Genomic DNA, 20,419 nt, shown 5'->3' with positions numbered 1-20,419 from the left:
CTTATAAGGACCATAACTATATCAAAATGGGTAAATCACCATAAAAGTCAAACTTGATCTGTAACAATTAATGATAAACTATATACAAAATTTGAAAATATGAAAAAAGTCCAAAAAACTATATATGGGACAAACTGACAGACAAATAGACTGCTGGACCGATAAAGGACTAACAAGCAATAACAATACACACGACTAACAAAAAACCAGGCAGTCATAGACAGGGGATTGGAGACATTACCAGTGTTTGCCCTTCTCAGCTTTCAAATGACATTAACACATGCGCATACTGTCACAATATGCTTTTATTAAAGAGATTCGACGACTCGAAAATCAGACTTAAGCGTGTCACGCCCAAACCCCGTCCATCGCACCCACCACAAATAACTTGCGGCTTTCTGGGGTGTTTTTTTATCGCTCTCTCCTACCAAAAATAGCTTGCGCTTTTCTGTTTTTAATATTAATCATTAGTTGCATTAATAACACCCACACACCTATCCACCCCCAGCTTTCAAATGACATTAACACATGTAAAAATTGCAAATTGCAAATTGCAAAAAGACAATTTTAACGCATGGGGTGGGGTTTGTGTCTAGTATTACTATTCTGTGAGACTATATTTTGAAGGTTCAAGCACGTCTGCCTTATGCATATTATCATAATTGTCCAGCGGATGTGTCCAAGTCAGTAAATGAATGAATGAATGAATTTTTAGCGACACACCAGCACGAAAAATGCATCGGCTATTGGGTGTCAAACAACGGTTAATGCAAAAAGTAAGCGATGAACCAGAGCAATATAAAAATTCAACACTTGAATTAAAACACAGGTTATAGAACTGTACAGAAATACACATATCACCGATAGATAAAATTAAAATTTAGAATAAAATTAAGTATCACGAAAAAACATATGTCCAAGTCAGGGGCTTAAATAGTAGAGTAATATGCATGTAGGTATAAGAATTCAATACAAACCTGCGAACAACTAGCCAAGCCGACTATGAAGTATAAAGTAAACAGTCCGCCTACAAATAACTCTCGGTGTCTCTTCAAGACAGGGAACTCGTCTCCCACCGCTGTTAATATGGCCTCCGAGCCGCCGAACTGAAACAAGAAATTGTCACATAATAAATCAACAGCCAAAATATTATAATGCTAGGATCAGACTGTCAACTGTTACGACGAAGTTGGCCAACTCGACGATTGCGTTGTAGTTTTCCCCGACTTACGACGGGTGCGCTCAGATCAACAACTAATGGGTTATGCGACAAGAATTGAGTTGATAAGAGCGCTCAGACTAACAACTGGGCAGTCGTAGAAGTCGTGACAGCAGAAAGTTGATCAACTTTGTGATGGCAGTTAGTAGTTTTAGCCTAGCATTAGAAAGATAAGGTCAGGGCTGGCCCGTAGACACCCGAACCACATTTATGGTCTTACTATATAAATAAAGATAACAAATATGGCTGGTGCTCCACCCTCCACCCCACCCCTCTGACCAATTCACTAGAAATTGTGACCTCCCTCCCCCAATATCGTCCCTACGGGCCTACAGAGGTCAAATTTACAAATCCTATTTTCTTAAACGCGTGTAACTGCATACATTTACAATGACTTAAACACCTGTGTTTAAGGAAAACGGGCTTCACAAATTCGGCACTGTAACTTTACCTTTACTGAGACAGTGTATTTGGTATCTAATTACGTAATTACAGATTATGAATAACTGTTAAAACGAAAGAAAATTATTTCAAACTCATTGTAATTACAGTAAAGTACACTTATAACGAACATGCGTAGAACGGACTGACAGTATAGTTCCGTTTTATCTTCCTATATACATTAATGACCAACTTATGCACATGTGTACAACGATCTACGGCTATAATGAACCATCATGGTACCTTGCGGTTCGTTATAAAAATACTTTACTGTATTAGGATTATTTCTTCATCACAGATATATTACCATTAGTCTAGTTTTGCACATACACGCAAATTTACGACTGAAAAACGATAGTTATAATTACAAAAAATACAAATAATAAAGATCGAAATATACCTAATTCGCTTTTTGTCCTTACCATAACTCATATTCCACACTTACGTGCATTTTTACGTGAAACAGATACCTAATACATTTAGCTTTAATCGTAAACGTAAAGTTACGATACTTCATCACTTAGTGACTTTGGCTACTGTTGCAAAGTATATCAGTGTTTTAGTATTTCTATTTAATTCACCATGCTACATAAGCCATGATACCATGATGTTTACGATCTGTTTTGAGCAGTAGAATAAAATAATTTATAAACTTAAAAATGGCTTGTTAATGTCCAATTTACAAAAATATCTTTTAAGTAGATGTGTTGCGAGGTCTTTTATTGGTGTCACACTGGCCGATAAGAACTATATTAATGGCGAACTTTCGTTTCTTTTTTTTTTCTCTCCCGAAAAACTATTCTTATCAGTTTATATTTTAAACTGCATAAAAATATTATTGTCGTCTATTACGTATGCATATTTATTGTTCCATATTTACAAAAAACAAAAACAAATAAACGTCACTGTATACAAGAAAGTCACATGACATGCTGTCAAAGTTGAAGGTTGTCAAACATGGATTTTACACATTAGAACATTCGTTTAATAGTGTGTGAATCCACCCTGGCGCTAATACACTCGACACATCGTTGCCTCGTGCTGTTGATCAGACGTCTGAAGAACTCTTGGGGAATGGCCTGCCACTCTGCCATAAGAAGTTGACCCAGATCATGAAGGTTGGCCGGAGGGGCATGGTTATCCCGAACCCTCCTGCCTAATTCGTCCCAGGCTTTCTCTATTGGGGCCAAGTCAGGCGAATATGCTGGCCAATCCATCCTGGCGATACCTTGTTGTCTGAGAAAGTCCGTTACCACCCTGGCGCGGTGGGGTCTGGCATTGTCATCCTGCAGAACTGCCCCGCCGCCAATCTGCTGAAGGCCTGGGAGAACCAACGGCCGGATAATCTCATTCAGATAGCGGATTCCATTCAGATTGCCATCCACCACATAGAGGGGGGTCCTGTGGTGGATAGAGATGCCTCCCCACACCCTGACGCTGCCACCACCGAACCGGTGACGTTGTCTAACGTTAACGTCAGCGAAGCACTCCCCAGGACGTCTGTAGACACGAACCCGACCGTCGTTGAACTGGAGACTAAACCTGGACTCGTCAGTGAACATCACTCGACCCCACTGAACACGTTGCCACCGCAGATGAAGCGTGCACCAGTGACGTCTGGCCGTTCTGTGACGTGGTAGGAGTGGTGGTCGAACAGCCTGGCGACGGCAGCGTAGATTATTGGCTCTCAGACGATTGCGTATGGTTTGATCAGACACTCGAGTTCCAGTCGCAGTCCGCAGATTGTCACGTAATCGGCGTGCAGTGGTTGTGCGTTGACGTAGATCCATATTGGTGATGTAGCGGTCCTCTCTATTTGTAGTGCTTCGGGGTCTTCCCGAACGTGGACGATTTCGAACAGAATTCGTTGCTTGGTACCGTTGCCACAGTCGGCCAACGACACTCTGACTGACACCAAGTCTCAGAGCAACATTTCTTTGCGTATTGCTATCCTGAAGCCAAGCAATAGCCCTTCCTCGATCTTCGATAATCAGTTGAAATCGTACCATTGTCGAATTTGGAGTGTGCACCGTACACGAACGCAAGCTCCAATTATACGGAAATTCAGCATTGGGAACATGGAATACACGTGCAAAGCGTGCAAATGAAGCGCTTTGTGAAAAAGCAAGTTATGGACACTTAGCAGACCTTTCGCTTTCGCCCTAATTTACGTGCAAATGTAAGCATGTTTTCGCCATTAGAACTAGTCGACAGTGTCAATGACAGTGGATTTTAATTCATTTATGGGTTGCTTAGACCCACTTTCATCAAAATGGAACAATACCATGCGTGACATTGTGGTCTAGCTAATATAATTGACATTCACAAAATAATGTCGAAAATATCGTCTGACCCTTAAATTCTTTTGAGTAGTATATTACGGAGAAGGCCTAGTAAGTTGGAAATGGAAAAGTTTTGTCTAATCCATTGGTTTTTTAAATGCAAATACAATAATATGTTTCAATAAAACAATATTAATGCGAATTTTGCCCCCATCCTCTAAGCAAAATGTTGAAGGAAGGAAATGTTTATTTAACGACGCACTCAACACAAGGAAACTCGTTGTCGCCACTTCATGGGCTACTCTTTTCGATCAGCAGCAAGGGATATTTTATATGCACCATCCCATAGACAGGATAGACATACCACGGCCTTTGATTTACCAGTCGTGGTGCACTGGCTAGAGCGAGAAATATCGCAATGGGCCACTGACGGGGATCGATCCCAAACCGACCGCGCATCAAGCGAGCGATGTACCACTGGGCTACGCCTCGCCCCTCATAATGTTGAAATGCAAAGTATATTACGCGCCTCTAATGTGAAATATTACGTTAGTCCACAAAACGTGGCAGCTTTTATTAAAGTACCCTAGACGCCATCAATATAAATCCATGGTTTCAAATGTGTAGCCAGGAAATGTCTGTTTCTGTCAGTACCAAAGAGTCCAGACTCCATCTCTAATGACGTCACACGCATACAATGTGTATGGCGTTGCCATGACATTAGTGTCTCAGACTCTATTAGAGTCTCGAGTCTCGACTCTAAAAGTTCTATAAACACCAGGCCAGATCCTTTATGTAATGAACTATCAGTACTTTAAATCCACGAAAACAGCTTCCTGCACTGGCGCAGTCTGGTCGGACGGGGCTGATGGCATGGGGACCCTCACCCCAGTCACACATCATTATTTCTACTCTACCACCTTTTATATTTGCCAGTCGCCCTTTATAGACAAATAATGAGGTTCCCTCACCCCCACCTCTAAATTGGGTGTTCCCCCAATACAAAAACCCCGGCGACGCCAATGGCTTCCTGGACTACATTTCGTCTTCGTAATTCAACATGGCAGTTGTTGACATCCCTCAACCCCCAACCAGACTGTTCTGTCTACTTAAGTGTAAAGCCATTACTTTCAAGCCGCCGCATTCAAGACAGATGTCGTCTACATGACGCCGTGCGCCCGTACGGAACACGGCAAATGCATATATACCTGCATCGGTTTTCGGTGCTGCGCCGCTCCACTAATTGTAATCAGATGTAATAAATTCCACTTGACCTAATGACTACAACGAATCAATTGACGGCCCAGTTTATTTTCGCCGTCAATGGCGTTCGCTTCCTGTTTGATGAATGTTGGAAATTTTCAGCCTCGTAAACGTGTAAGAAATGGTAAAATGGTTTGGGCGCCGCGCGCAAATTTCTCCTGACAAGTATTGATTAACTCTCCATCTGCGCGACCTCGTCCCACAATGACATTAACCGCCGCCATTTAAGAATTCCCAGAAACCCTTTCTTCGGTTCCTGCCGATACCGGAAATGGGTGAGAAATCGCGATCGACTTGTCAAGTAGTGAGCGGCAGAGAGTAAAATGGACCGCGGCCAAGGAAAGAGTTAATGTTAGAAATGCCAGGGTATATAAAAAAATAAATCATTAACTGCATGACTTAATCGACCGAAGTGTGAAGTTTGTGAAATGCCAGTCATCGTGGTAGAGCGTCTGAACTTCCGGTTGCATAGGACTGGAGTCGCCTGCCGAGCTACTACGTATATTTGTATTGATTCAAGAATATATATATATATATTCCCTCCCCGAGTTTACTACCAAAATGTTATATTTTTTAGCTGTTTATTTAAAATACAGTAGCGGTTAAATATATTACGCCATCGTTAGGCGATTAGAGGATGGGCAATACATCTCTGGTATGAATAACGTAGGACCGTTTGAATCCTTCGGACTCTTAAAAAATATATATTTTGTACATTAGAAAGCAACTTTCGGCAAAACGGATTAGAATATTTTAAATCATTAACTGGATCATTTACCGATATATCATCCCTGGTCATCAATAAAAACGAGGTGGTTATCGACTAAAAAACGTTTTAAAAATTTTAAAAACTTTAAAACAAAAAAAAAATATATATATATATATATATATATATATATATATATATATATATATATATATATATACACATGTATATATGTATGTATTTAATAAAAAAAAACCCCGAAAAAGTGTCCAATAAAATTAAAAATGTCCCTTTTATTTTGTTGCGAAAGACTATTTATCCGTGCCCTATGGTACTGAGATTCGAACCAAGTACGTCTCAGTCTTAAACTTTATTACCCGAACATCCCTATCGTTGCCGGCACGTTCAACTTACGGTAACGCTCTGTGGCGTTAAAAAGCTTTCGCTAGACTTGTTTTTGCAATTACCGCAAAGGTAAGATGGGAACCAGTCTAATCATTAGAGAGTGCTTGCGACGAAACCTTTGAACATTTTGTATAAATGTTTTCAAATTTATAAAATACTTACCGAACTGTCGAGTCCAAGAGTCAGCAACATCAAGAAGAATATCAGCGCCCAAAATGTCGCACCAGGAAGTGTCGCTATGGCTTCTGGGTAGACGACAAATACAAGACCAGGACCTAAATTGGGAAACAAATCGCAACAAAATGTAGGTCGCCGTTTTACACAATAAACATAATCTATCTTGTATACAGAAACTATTTTGAAAATAATTTTAAAATTAATTAGAATACACTGTCTATATTAATTTTCTTACTGTCGCGCGTCATCCTTCGATATCTTTTCGTTACATTAGCTAATTTAGGTCACAAGCACAAGTGGGGCACTATATTCTACTACATTGTTTTATGAAGTATGAAAAACATGAGGACAAACTTGTGTTGTATTAAGGCAATTATTGTTAATCGTTAATAGCAATAACACAAATTTATTTTATCTGGTAGGTAGAAAGGTAGGAACTGTTTTAATACTGTTATGTCCAATTAAGCTTCAAACTGACATTATATTTGCGCTTGACTTTTTAATTTACATTTGCGAGATTGTATCTTTAAATATTTTTTTTAAAGCTTACTTTCTGTACACATTAATTAATGTGATAATAATAATATTACTTTCTTTTCACTGTTATACACACGTCAGCGATGAATAAATACATTTATGTCTTTAGGAACTACGCGTGCAAATATTCCCGTATGTCTGAGCCGATGTATTCATAATAATATATCCATCATTGGTGTTCATCGTGAAGTATATAGATAATAATACATGAGTGGCCGTTAGATACCATTTATCTCACGAGTTGTTTTAAAATGTATCTAACTCGCTTTCGCTCGTTAGATATGTTTTTAAACAACGAGTTATGAGATAAATAGTATCTGACGGACACGAATGTATTATTATATTGCTTACATATCCTCAAAAACCAGGTTTTAAGCAAATTTTAACATCTTTTTCGACTAAAAATGCATGATGCATGATGCAGATGCATGATTGTCAGGTTAACTATACGTCATAGTGTAATCGATTTCCACCGTGCTGGGTTTTGTGTTGGGCGTATGACATTGGTGACCAGGGGCCTAATTCACAAAACTCTCGCAACTTTGCGATCTTGCAGTGCAATGCTAAACGACTTGTAAAGAGGATGCTTTGTTGTCTAGCAGAGCCCAAGAGATCTTTGTAAATAAGGCCCCAGGTCATCACCTAGGAGCAGCCAGTCGTATGTCTTGAAATTGTTAACACACATACGTGTGTAAACAACTATGTGCTATCAAAAATAACGCATGGTGTTCTCACCAACGGGTGTGTAAGAAAATTAATTGAGAAAGTTTGTTTTGTTTAATGACACCATCAGAGCACATTGATTAATTAATCATCGGATGTCGGATTAATGAATGTCAAACGTTTGGTAATTCTGACTCGTAGTCATCAGAGGAAACCCGCTACATGTTTCGTAACGCAGCAAGGGATCTTTTATATGCACTTTCCCACAAACAGGAAAGCACATACCACGGCCTTTGACCAGTTGTGGTGCACTGATTGAAACGGGAAAAAACAATATGGTGGTTCGATCCTGCGACGCAAGCACTTCAAACGAACACTCAACCGACTGAGCTAAAGCACGCCCCAATCATTAATAAAGACATCAAGATCGCAAACAAACAAAGAAGAAGAAAAATAACTAAAACAAAAATTAATTAGCAGTAACAAAATGTTTATAACCAACTTATGGCAGAGAAGATAATACATATTGTACTTTGATATGCCAGTTGCTATATATACATTACAGAATGTTATTGTCATACAGAGAACGATTGTGGTATTTAGTATCTAGTACTTAGATGCAAACTATCATTACTTTGGCATCCCAGTTCAGTTATTTACTTGCATCCTTCCAATTTGGCAGTCTGGCTACGACCATGGTTTATTTGGCAATGTCTCAGTGTGTTCATTTTGATTTATTGTGACAAGATAACGAGATGCCGTTTCAACACCTATACATGTTATTCTCACACTAGTGTTTGTATTGTTTTAGCAGATGTTATGTGTTGATCATGCGTGAAATAAATTATTGTTTTTGGTATGTACGCCACACACGTGTTTATCATGTAAAGAATAATAGCAGTGGGAAATATGTTACCGTTGCTTGGAGAAACAAGTCTCAAACGTCGACAGTATAGTATAGTACAAACTAAGAAGGTCCAGGGTAGTACATTCTTCAAGTTAAGTGATATAGTGATGGTCGCCTAAGATGTTTGGGTCGTAGGATCAAATCTCCTTGGAGGACCAATTTAAAAATGTTTTCCTTCCAACCAGTGCCATAAGACTGGTATATCAAAGGCTGGTATGTTCTCTCCTGTCTGTTGGAAAGTGCATATAAAAGATTCTTTGCTAATGTAGCGGGTTTTGTTTAAAGACTACAGGCGCGGGATATAGCCCAGTGGTAAAGAGTTATCTTGATGCGCGGTCGGTCTAGGATCGATCCCCGTCGATGGGCCAATTGGGCTATTTCTCTTTCCAGCCAGTCCACCACGACTTGTATATCAAAGATCGTGGTATGTGCTTTTCTGACTGTGGGATGATGCATATAAAAAATCCCTTGCCACTAATGGAAAATGTAGCGGGTTTCCTTTCTAAGACTATACGTTAAAATTACCAATGTTTGACATTAATAAATCAATGTGCTCTAGTGGTGTCGTTAAGCAAAACAAACTTCTTCTTTTTCTTTTTTTTTAATTGCTAAGGTTGTTTTGTGGAGAGTGCCTTTATCCCCGGACAATAGAATCACTAAATTCCTTAATAGTCGCTATATGAAGAAATCATGATTAAACTAGCCTTGATGGTTTGATGGTGTAGTGGGTATGCCATCGGACTTTAGGCTGATAGGTACTGGGTTCGTATCCCACCTGAGGCAATGGGTGATTTTTCATGCCAGTACCGGTTCCATCCCAGAGTGAGTGCACCGCTAGGCTCAATGAGTAGGTGTAAGGCCACATACACCGAGTTTCACCCACTTGACGGGTGCGACTATGGGTGTGTCTCCCGATTGATTGTATGACCCCACAATGGGAATGATTACTCGGCATGCACTGCAGGTTCCGTGTACCCCGGGCTCGGGTGATACCGAGATAGCTCAACTGACAGCAAGCGTGGAGCACGGACCTGTCAAACAGTCCTATACCGAAATGAAAATACTGCGGCTTCACCATTCATCTCATCATCATCCATGTTTGTAATGTCCAAAAGACAAACAAATTCTTTGTCTCTGTGTTAAATGTTTGTGGTGTTTTTAAAAAGAATAAAAACTAAAAGAAAAAAAGAAATGATGGTTTTGTTAGATTGAATTTGAGGATAAAATCCTGAATCATTTTTCCCACAATGAAATCTTTGCAAACGTTTTGTGAGGGGAAGTATGAAACGTCTGCCAGTTCCACACGTTTTCTCCCTCAAAACCCACCACTGATTCCTCTATCCGACTACCTTATTTCACCCCTCTCAAACCGCCGCTGGATTCTAAATTTAGTAAATTTACAAACCTGCAACACATTTGGATAAAGTTATAAGAGAGAAGCTGAAGTCTGTTTAAATAGGGAAATACTGTCTAAAAATAACCAGAGTTTGTCGTGATAACCATTATTTCTTACACACCCGTTGATGAGAACAACATGCGTTATTTTTGATAACACATATCTGTTTACACACGTACATGTGTTAACAATTTCAAGACATACGACTGGCTGCTCCTAGGTGTTGACCAGGTCACCAGTGCCATACGTCCAATAAAAAAACAGCACGGTGGAAATCGATTACACTGTGACGTATAGTTAACCTAGCAGTCATGTGTCTGTAACGCGTAAGTTAACTACAAGTGCAACGGCTGTAAATAACCTTTAGTCAAAACAGATGTTAAAATTTGCTTAAAACCTGGTTTTGTTTTAGGATATGTAAGAAATAGAATAATACATTCGTGTCCGTTAGATACCATTTATCTCACAACTCGTTGTTTAAAACGTATCAAACTCGCTTTCGCTCGTTAGATACAATTTAAAACAACCCATTGTGAGATAAATGGTATCTAACGGCCATACATGTATTATTCTCTATTTTTCAGACGAACGTGCGTTTTTAGAATTTTGAAAAATGCATTTGGGAGTATTACCAAAACCCGGATGACCAGAACCACTTCAGGTGTACGAAAATGAATATTCTAAATAATAAAATGTAAGTACTTCTAATTTAAATGATCAAAAACGGCTTTGATAGTGAAACATACGTCGTAGTGTTTAAAAACAGGGGTCGGTCACTTTAAAAGCACTGTTTACCTTCTGTGGCCACCTCGCTGATCGGTTGGTGGGACTTGTGTGCCATGTAGCCGAGGATCATGAAGATGACGAAACCAGAGAAGAAACTCGTCAGACAGTTGATAGCGCTTGTGATGAGTGCGTCCCTGTAACATAACAAGAGTAACGTGGTATTTTATAATGTAAGTTCGCGTTTTATATAAAAAAAAGTTAAAAATGTATTTTTTCTTAAAATCATCCAATTTTAAATCACACTACAAAATTAAAAACAATAGAGTTTGGAGCGGATAAACATTGTTTAAAGTGTGATACCAGCCTTCATTGGCTCTATTCCAAAACAAAGTTTAATGTTTGTTTTGTTTAACGACACCACTGGAGCACATTGATTTATTAATCATCGGCTGTTAGATGTCAAACATTTGGTAATTCTGACATATAGTCAGCACCTTCCCATAGACAGGATAGCACATACCACGCCATTTGGCTGGATTGAGAAATAGCTCAAAGGGCCCACCGACGGGGATTGACTCCAGACTAACCGCGCATCAAGCGATCGTTTTTACCAATGGGCTATGTCCCTCCCCTTATTCCAAGATAATAACACTTGTATGTGAAGATGTGTGTCTCTATTTTTGTATGTCTGTACAAGGTCATAACGGACATGGAACGCGAAAATTTAAAAGTTCACTTTTTGTTGACCTGGAAGAGTCTCTGGTGATATTTTTTAATACACCCAGGGTTTCTAGATTATGGTAGCCCCACTCCCATAGCTAGTGATATTCAGTGTTGAGCTAGTAAATAACTACTGTAACTAGCCCGACGGCTAGTGAAAAAAACCCTTGTCAAATGCTGCATTTACATATTTTGTAAATATGAATATCCTGCCCCCTCTTTCCACCCCAATCTAAGGATGTTTAAGCTCAAGCTTCCTCTTTAGGTGACATATCTGATTATTACTATTAGTAAAATTGTACTTATTTAAAGTAGGGCTAGTACATTTTTAATCATGGCTAGTACATTTTTAAAATCACTGATCCCATTGCTAGTGCATGTTTATAAAATTCTAGAAGCCCTGATACACCTAAGTTATTTTAAGCATTGCTATCTGTCTTTCCTTCTGTCGATCAGTCTGTATGTATGTGTTATGTCATTACCAGTATTTAAAATATGCATGGGTCAATCAAAATGTAATCGATATCGCATCACGATGTTTTATCTTTTTTTATCATCCTTTTCCCCATCTTTTTTCAAATGATACTTAATTTTAGAAGGTTACAAATTGCCTTTGAAGGGACGAGGACGATTTTGTGACCACGCAACCATTGGCGCTATATTTCTATGGCGCGGCTTCCGGAAATTGCCTAGGGCCAGAAGCACAGGAAGTTGAACTATTGAACTTCTGTTGGAAGCTATTAATGTCACCCCAGAATATCGGAGAAAAGAATGGACAATGAACGCGTGCTGATTGCGTCAAGTTTAAAGCCCAAAGTAAAGGTTAAACCAATTTTCGAAATCTATGATGGATAATTTGAAAGATATCTGGCATATATCATGAATATATCTCCCCGGCGTCTTGCCTGATACACCATGATGTAGCATGACGCCGTTTTGGTGTAGTTACGTCATCATGAGCTTATAGAGAGTGCAGCTTCGCATCAAAGGCTTTGTGTGACAGAATCGATTATTCCGTTTAACCTCAAATCATCGGTGTTAACTTGTTAAACATTAAAATTATTTAGACAGATTACAGACAATATCGGTCGGTAAACAGACGCCCGACGGCGGAGCGACGTGGCTGGAGATATATTCAGCGTCAACAGACACTTGCGACGCTTTTGGTATTCAAGTCACGACTGCGCAAGAATACACGGTAAACGCAATAGCAGTAATTAGATCAAAAGATAAGAGATGACAAAAAATATGCGCATGATATATAGACCCGATTTATCAAACTACAACAGAAAGAAATGTTTTATTTAACGACGCACTCAACACATTTTAATTACGGTTATATGGCGTCAGACATATGGTTAAGGACCACATAGATTTTGAGAGGAAACCCGCTGTCGCCACATAGGCTACTCTTTTACGACAGGCAGCAAGGGATCTTTTATTTGCGCTTCCCACAGGCAGGATAGCACAAACCATGGCCTTTGTTGAACCAGTTATGGATCACTGGTCGGTGCAAGTGGTTTACACCTACCCATTCAAACTACAACAGATTCGCTCTAGTTTATGATTTGATCATTGCACTGGTTATAAATCACATCGCGGTGTAGCTGTACTTTAAAAATATTCATGTTAGAATGAGAAAAAAAAAAAGAAGAAGATTTGCTAAAGAATGTAAAATTAAAACTACGAACCAAAAAAATATAATTTATTTGCGTTATGTTCCTAAACGCGTCAATAATCTGAATGTATTTTAAATGGATTAAAATAAAATAAAAATTAAGTTGAAAATGCCTTTGCAAACAGGCGATGAAAAAAGAAATGTTTTATTTAACGACGCACTCAACACATTTTATTCACGGGTTATATGGCGTCAGACATATGGTTAAGGACCACACAGATATTGAAAGAGGAAACCCGCTGTCGCCACTTCATGGGCTACTCTTTTCAATTAGCAGCAAGGGATCCTTTATATGCACCATCCCACAGACAGGGTAGTACATACCACGGCCTTTGGTATACCAGTCGTGGTGCACTGGCTGTGACGAGAAATAGCCCAATGGGCCCACTGAGGGGATCGATCCTACACCGACCGCGCATCGAACAGGCGATGAAGAGTATAAAACGTTTTGGAACGTGTAAGAGACCTGTAATCTGTATTCGTTTTCTGAGTTATACAGGGTCGTTACTACCGACAACGGGAAATGATTTTATATTTATATTGGGGGAATTTCCAAATTGTGTGTGTGTGTGTGTGTGGGGGGGGGGGGGGGGGGATCACTTTCTATGAGTTGTGTTATGGAGTGACAGGAAAATATAATATGTGGTGGGAAGAGGTGTGATTGGGGTGCCCATGGCCCCGGTGCCCCCCCCCCCCCCCCCCCCCCTTTTTCCAGATATATCACGTGCTGCCACCACCTGTGAAATATAAGAAACAGTATATTTTTACCGGTATAATTCTGTACGACTGGATAAGATCTGATGATACTATTAACATTCTCTTTCTACTCCCTAGGCACGGCGCAGCTATAGAGATAGCACTATACCAAATAACATCCGGCTGGTTCAAAGTTCGAAGTGCATATAACGTTTAATAGAGCAGTTAATACAGGCAATCCTGCCATTGGTGGGTCACCAGTAAAACTAAATACCCTGTAATATCACAAAGATCCCCCTTTTCAGTTAATACTTTGTGGGACGTGTTGTAGCATTCATATTTATAGGTAGGCCAGGAGCAATAGATCAAACCTAGAACAAATTTGTAACAAGCTGACACTCACAAACAGTAAAAAGCGTGGTTTGTATTGGACATGATGACCTCTGTAGTGGCCACAATTTTAATTATTGAGATTTCCGGTTTTCAAATCTTGTAATTAATAATTTCACTGCATTGCTTGTGGCTGAAAGCCTATGCTTGTACACTTTAATTGCATGTGTACTATGTATGGTTGCAAAGATATGATTAAATGAATAAGGCCATTTTGGACGCCATTTTGAATTCCCTTGTTAGCTCTACGTAGATTTGCACGGACTTTTGTTATGTTTTATCATACTCTAGGGCAATTTTTATTTTAATTTTTTTTTTTTTTTTTAGCTTGTTACCAAATTGTTCCAGGTTTGTATTGTTTAACGCTATTAGTCCTGGTCTAAGATAATAATTTACCTACAATATATGTGTAGCCACATATGCTAACATTGTCACCTATGGGATTCTGTTTGGCATATAGTACAACTTATACATACTGTAAACAAGAGCTTGTCTATACATTAATGTGTACACAGTGAAACCTCTCAAAACCGGACCCTCTGTAAACCGGAATTCCTCCCAAACCGGACATTTTCCACGGTCCTTTTTTAAAAATCAGTACAGAAAATAACCTCTCTAAACCGGATACCTCTTAATACCGAACATTTTACTTGGCCATGAGGGATTCCGGTTTAGAGGGGTTTCACTGTATTTAAAACTGACCTGTAGACGTTGTTGGTGATGGGGTTGTAGCTGGCGTACGCCAACAGGACTCCGAAACCCGGACCGAGCGAGAAGAATACCTGCGTGGCCGCGTCCACCCACACCTGAAAAATAACAATTTATAATATTACAATGCGAAGTTAGAATACAAATTTATATGTACGTAGATGGGGATGTAGGTTGACACACATTTGAAAATGTAGTTTTTTCTTTATATGTTTTGTTTAATGACACCTCTAAATCACACTGATTTATTAATTATCAGCTATCGGATGTCAAACATTTGGTAATTTTTACATATAGTCTTAGAGGTGAAACCAGCTACACTTTTTTTTCCATTAGCAGCAAAGGATTTTGTTTTTTGCACCATCCCACAAACAGGACAGCTCATACCACGACCTTTGTTATACCAGTCGTGTTGCACTGGCGGGAAAGAGAAATAGCCCAATGGACCCACCGAAAGGGATCGATCCCAGACCGACCGCTCATCAAGCGAGCGATTTTGTCGTTAAACAAAACAAACTATAACTTTATAATCGGCTGTTTGGTGTCAAACAAAGGTATGTTCACTGAACAGCATTTCAAGTATGGGTATGTTAGTGTGAGTTATTGTGTTATATATATATATATATATATATATATATATATATATATATATATATAATCCATAGCTCTTCGAAGGAAGCAAATAAGCAATCTGATTAAAATGAGCTCCACTGGCCTGTACTATAGCACTGGAAATTAAAGACCCGGTGGAGCTGATTTTAATCAGATTGACAAATAAGTTACTGACCTGTCCACCTATCTACTTTCTAGACATTTATCGCATATCATCATTTCGTTAAAAGATAAAAGTGACATGACACAGAAGTAAACTAGAGACGACTAGGAAACAATAAAAAAGAACTAAGATAATCTTCACTTTGATGTAGAATTCCAAGGAAATGCGTGCTACAACGGCTAAAAATACTTCCGGTTTAGCTTAATGGAGAAAACCAAATCAATCAATATTACTTACCAGTCTTGTTTTTCTTCATCAATACAGGTAAAGTTCGGGTCACTTTTAGCATAAGAAATGTTTAAGGGATAGTTTTATACTATCATAACGTACACCTACGAATATGTTATGTTATTAATCAGAATTTTCTTTTGCAACAACTAAAGTTACAGTTAAAATTAATTTAATTTCTTTAAAAAAAAAAAAATGTATACAAATGTTAGAAATAGTTCTCTGATGCAATTTATAAATAAAACTATAACTCGTCTGTTGTTATGGTTCCTTTGGACTATACTACTAGATGCGTGTTGTAGTGGATTAACTTAATTTACTTCTTTCTTTTTTTTGTAATGGATAAAACAACATTAATTGTTGATGGTTATAGACTGTAACGAAAGGTGTGTGTGTGGGGTGGGGGGTGGGGGGGCTGTGTGAACTGGAGGTCATATATTTATTATACTAGCTACATTTTTGTGAGCTGCGGGAGTACAAACAAAGAAGCTAAATATTAATTAAAATCCATATTTTTATTGCCTTTCAAATGGAGGCGGGGCAACGCATACATTGACCCCCACAAGCATCATATTTATTATTATTATTATTTTTTATTTTTTTTTTTTTTTTTGGGGGGGGAGGGGGGGCATTTCCGTCTGCCCTCTCCCTTCTGACATCCATTTTGGTAGTGGATAGATACAAGTACTACGCATCGGGTTTATTGGGTAAATAGTATAACAGAATAGGATAGGATACCATATTATATCCAATTAAGGTTCAGAAATATCTTTTCCGTGCACAGTCTCTGACATCGCCACCGGCCTCGGTGGCGTCGTGGCAGGCCATCGGTCTACAGGCTGGTAGGTACTGGGTTCGGATCCCAGTCGAGGCATGGGATTTTTAATCGAGATACCGACTCCAAACCCTGAGTGAGTGCTCCGCAAGGCTCAATGGGTAGGTGTAAACCACTTGCACCGACCAGTGATCCATAACTGGTTCAACAAAGGCCATGGTTTGTGCTATCCTGCCTGTGGGAAGCGCAAATAAAAGATCCCTTCCTGCCTGTCGTAAAAAGAGTAGCATATGTGGCGACAGCGGGTTTCCTCTAAAAACAGTGTCAGAATGACCATATGTTTGACGTCCAATAGCCGATGATAAGATAAAAAAAAATCAATGTGCTCTAGCGGCGTCGTTAAATAAAACAAACTTTACTGACATCGCCAGTGACTGTGTCCGGGGCAGTAGCTTAAGGATACTATAATATGCATGTTTGTTTGTATTTTTGTAATGAATATATCAAATTTAGTATGTGTTGGTGATAGTTAAAAATAAAAATATCGTATCTGTTTCAGTTGATAAATTAAACTAGCATACGGTACGTCCATAACACTGAATATACAAAGCTAGGCTTAGAAAGTGTATAATGTAACTATACCTCAGAGCTGGCTAGTCTAGTGAAGTTCGGTGTAAGGTAGTACCGCACGCCCTCCGCGGCGCCCGGGAGAGTCGCCCCTCGGCCCATGAGTATCAAGAGAACTGCGTAAGGGAACAGGGCGGTGAACCATACAACCTGTAAACAGTGACAAATATGTAATACATTTTAAACATTTATATCCCAGCCTTTAATAAACAATATATATATATATATATATATATATAGATCCACAATATATACAATAAGAAACCAAAATGGCTAAACCCCAAACCCTAACAGGAACAACAATAACAAACAAGCAAGCAACAAGAGAACCCCATAAAACAACATCATCATCAACAACAAATTAACCCCCCCCCCCCCAAAAAAAAAAAAAAAAAAAAAAAAAAAAAAAAAAAAAAAAAAAAAAAAAAAAAAAAAAAAAAAAAACCACCCACATAACCTATTAAATTCTTGGACGCGGATGAATATCTATCAAAATTAGTTAAAATATTAATCCATGTGTCCTTAGATGCTAATTATTAAATTGAATATCGACCAATAATACTACATGTAATATGTTGAAACATGTTATATGTAATATGGATGGGTGGATAATTGTTAACATGTTCATATCCAATTTATGTAATAACCAGCAAATTATATTTCACGTAATATTCTATGTTCTGTATTCTGTGTTCCATTAATTACTACGTGTATCCAAGATCCAAGATAACGGAAAGATTATTAGTATCTCATTAGTAATGTGCCCAACAATATCCAGTTTGATTTTAAAGAGTCTGCTGTTTACGATGCCTGCCTTCACACTAGGACGAAAATGTTCGGGTGTTGTTGTTGTTGTTTTTTTGTTTTTGTTTTTTTACCGGCCTCGGTGGCGTTGTGGTAGGCCATCGGTCTACAGGCTGGTAGGTACTGGGTTCGGTTCCCAGTCGAGGCATGGGATTTTTAATCCAGATACCGACTCCAAACCTTGAGTGAGTGCTCCGCAAGGCTCAATGGGTAGGTGTAAACCACTTGCACCGACCAGTGATCCATAACTGGTTACACAAAGTTCATGGTTTGTGCTATCCTGCCTGTGGGAAGCGCAAATAAAAGATCCCTTGCTGCTAATCGGAAGAGTAGCCCATGTAGTGGCGACAGCGGGGTTTCCTCTCAAAATCTGTGTGGTCCTTAACCATATGTCTGACGCCATATAACCGTAAATAAAATGTGTTGAGTGCGTTGTTAAATAAAACATTTCTTTCTTTCTTTCTTTGTTTTTTAAAGGGAGAGACCCTAGTTTCAACCCGTGAAAATTAAAACTAAGTTTAGTTGATCTACACACCTGTAACACATTTGGATAAAGATACAATTGAGTGAAACATGAGTCTGTGACTTTGAAATGGTGAAATACCCTCTAAAAATAGACTAAAACTCGATTGCATAACTGTTACTTCTCACATGCACGTGCGTTTTTAAAAATGTGAGAAATGCATTTTGTGATAGTAAAAACACCAGGATGACTAAAAACACTTTGAATGTATGGAAATTGATAATCTAAACCATAAAATCTAAGTAAAGTATGATTTAAGTTATCAAAAATAGCTATAATAGTAACAATATGCCTTAGTGTTTAAAAACTAGGGTATGTCCCTTTAATTATTATTATTATTTTTTTTGCTCTACTCAACGAAATTTTAGTTGTTTTTTTTGTCCTACTACATAAAGACTAAAATGATGATTGTGCCCCCAAATGATTGTGCCCCACCCCAATGTTGCTTGTGCCCCCCCCCCCCCCCCCCCCCCCCCGAATTAGAGATTGTGGCTCACCCACTCCATTTGTCGGTTCTACGGGCCTGCACCTCTTAATGTGTTAAGTATAAGCGTGTTATGCATGAGCAAACTATGTTATAGGTTGTGAATCACGAATAAAAAACAACCCCTTAATTAAACTGACAAATACAGTTTCACTTTTTTCATAACGTACTTAGTCTAAAAAAAAATTAAGTTTGTTTTGTTTAACGACATCACTAGAACACATTGATTAATCAATACTCGGCTATTGGATGTCAAACATTTGGTAATTCTAACTCGTAGTCATCAGGCAAAACCCGCTACATCTTTCTTAAGGCAGCAAGGGATCTTTTATATGCACTTTCCCACAAATAGGATAGCACATACCACGGCCTTTGATATACCAGTCGTGGTGCACTGGCTGTGACGAGAAATAGCCCAATGGGCCCACCGACGGGGATCGATCCCACACCGACCGCGCATCAAGCGATCGCTTTACCACTGGGCTACGTCCCGCCCCTACTTAGTCTAAAATGCAGTCAATATGTGACACGATACTTAAAGTTGTTAATGAATCATGGAAGAATAACTTAACGGAATACACACGCGTAATGACTCGGAAGGATGTGGAATGCAATACGTAGAATATTTACTAAGTATCGCGACTTTCTCAACCTCTAGCATCACACTGGAATTATTCAACATATGTGTTTCAAAAAAAAGAAAAAAGAAAAGAAAAAAGTTGTCCACAAAGAATACAAACACAGGTATACGCCAAATTCACGGCATGCTAATTAGCCTTACAAAACTATCTAGTGCTGCGAGTTCCCGCGCACCACGCATGTAATGAATGCTAATAACCCGAACTAAAGTGATATACATCGCGTCATGGAACTTGAGAATTTGGTTAATATCACAAAACAGATGCCAGTTTCTAATAGCAGCTTTTCGGTCTGCTACTAATGGACAATCTTGCTCGCACCTAAATGACATCATGGTATGCACATTTGGGATCAAATGAATCTTTTAAAGGGAATAGCCTAACTTAGCTGCCATTATAACACGTGTCCGACTAACAGAGACTTTTTAAAGGAAATGTTTTATTTAACGACGCACTCAGCACATTTTATTTACGGTTATATGGAGTCAAACAAATGGTTAAGGACCACACAGATATTGAGAGAGGAAGGCCGTTGTCGGCACTTCATGGGCTACTCTTTTCGATTTAATTAACAGCAAGGGATCTTTCATATGCACCATTCCACATACAGGGTAGTACATACCACGGCCTGTGATATACCAGTCGTGGTAC

At 38.9% G+C, this 20,419-nt stretch overlaps 1 protein-coding gene across 1 annotated transcript in view; it reads right to left on the bottom strand.

Moving 5' to 3' along the window:
• The window catches only part of LOC121368532 (sodium-dependent dopamine transporter-like), a 64,208-nt gene that overhangs the window by 5,716 nt on the left and 38,073 nt on the right, over positions 1-20,419 (bottom strand). The window contains exons 7-11 of the mRNA XM_041493269.1: positions 17,335-17,469; positions 14,909-15,012; positions 10,792-10,916; positions 6,479-6,591; positions 978-1,106 (exon numbers count right to left, since the gene is read on the bottom strand). Coding sequence (XP_041349203.1) covers positions 978-1,106; positions 6,479-6,591; positions 10,792-10,916; positions 14,909-15,012; positions 17,335-17,469 — 606 coding nt within the window. The remainder of the gene's footprint in view (positions 1-977; positions 1,107-6,478; positions 6,592-10,791; positions 10,917-14,908; positions 15,013-17,334; positions 17,470-20,419) is intronic.

Source organism: Gigantopelta aegis, chromosome 3 (assembly GCF_016097555.1).
Source record: "Gigantopelta aegis isolate Gae_Host chromosome 3, Gae_host_genome, whole genome shotgun sequence".
Lineage (NCBI taxonomy): Eukaryota > Metazoa > Mollusca > Gastropoda > Neomphalida > Peltospiridae > Gigantopelta > Gigantopelta aegis.
Note: the sequence above shows the minus strand (reverse complement) of the source record. Positions and strands in the feature narration are given on the sequence as shown.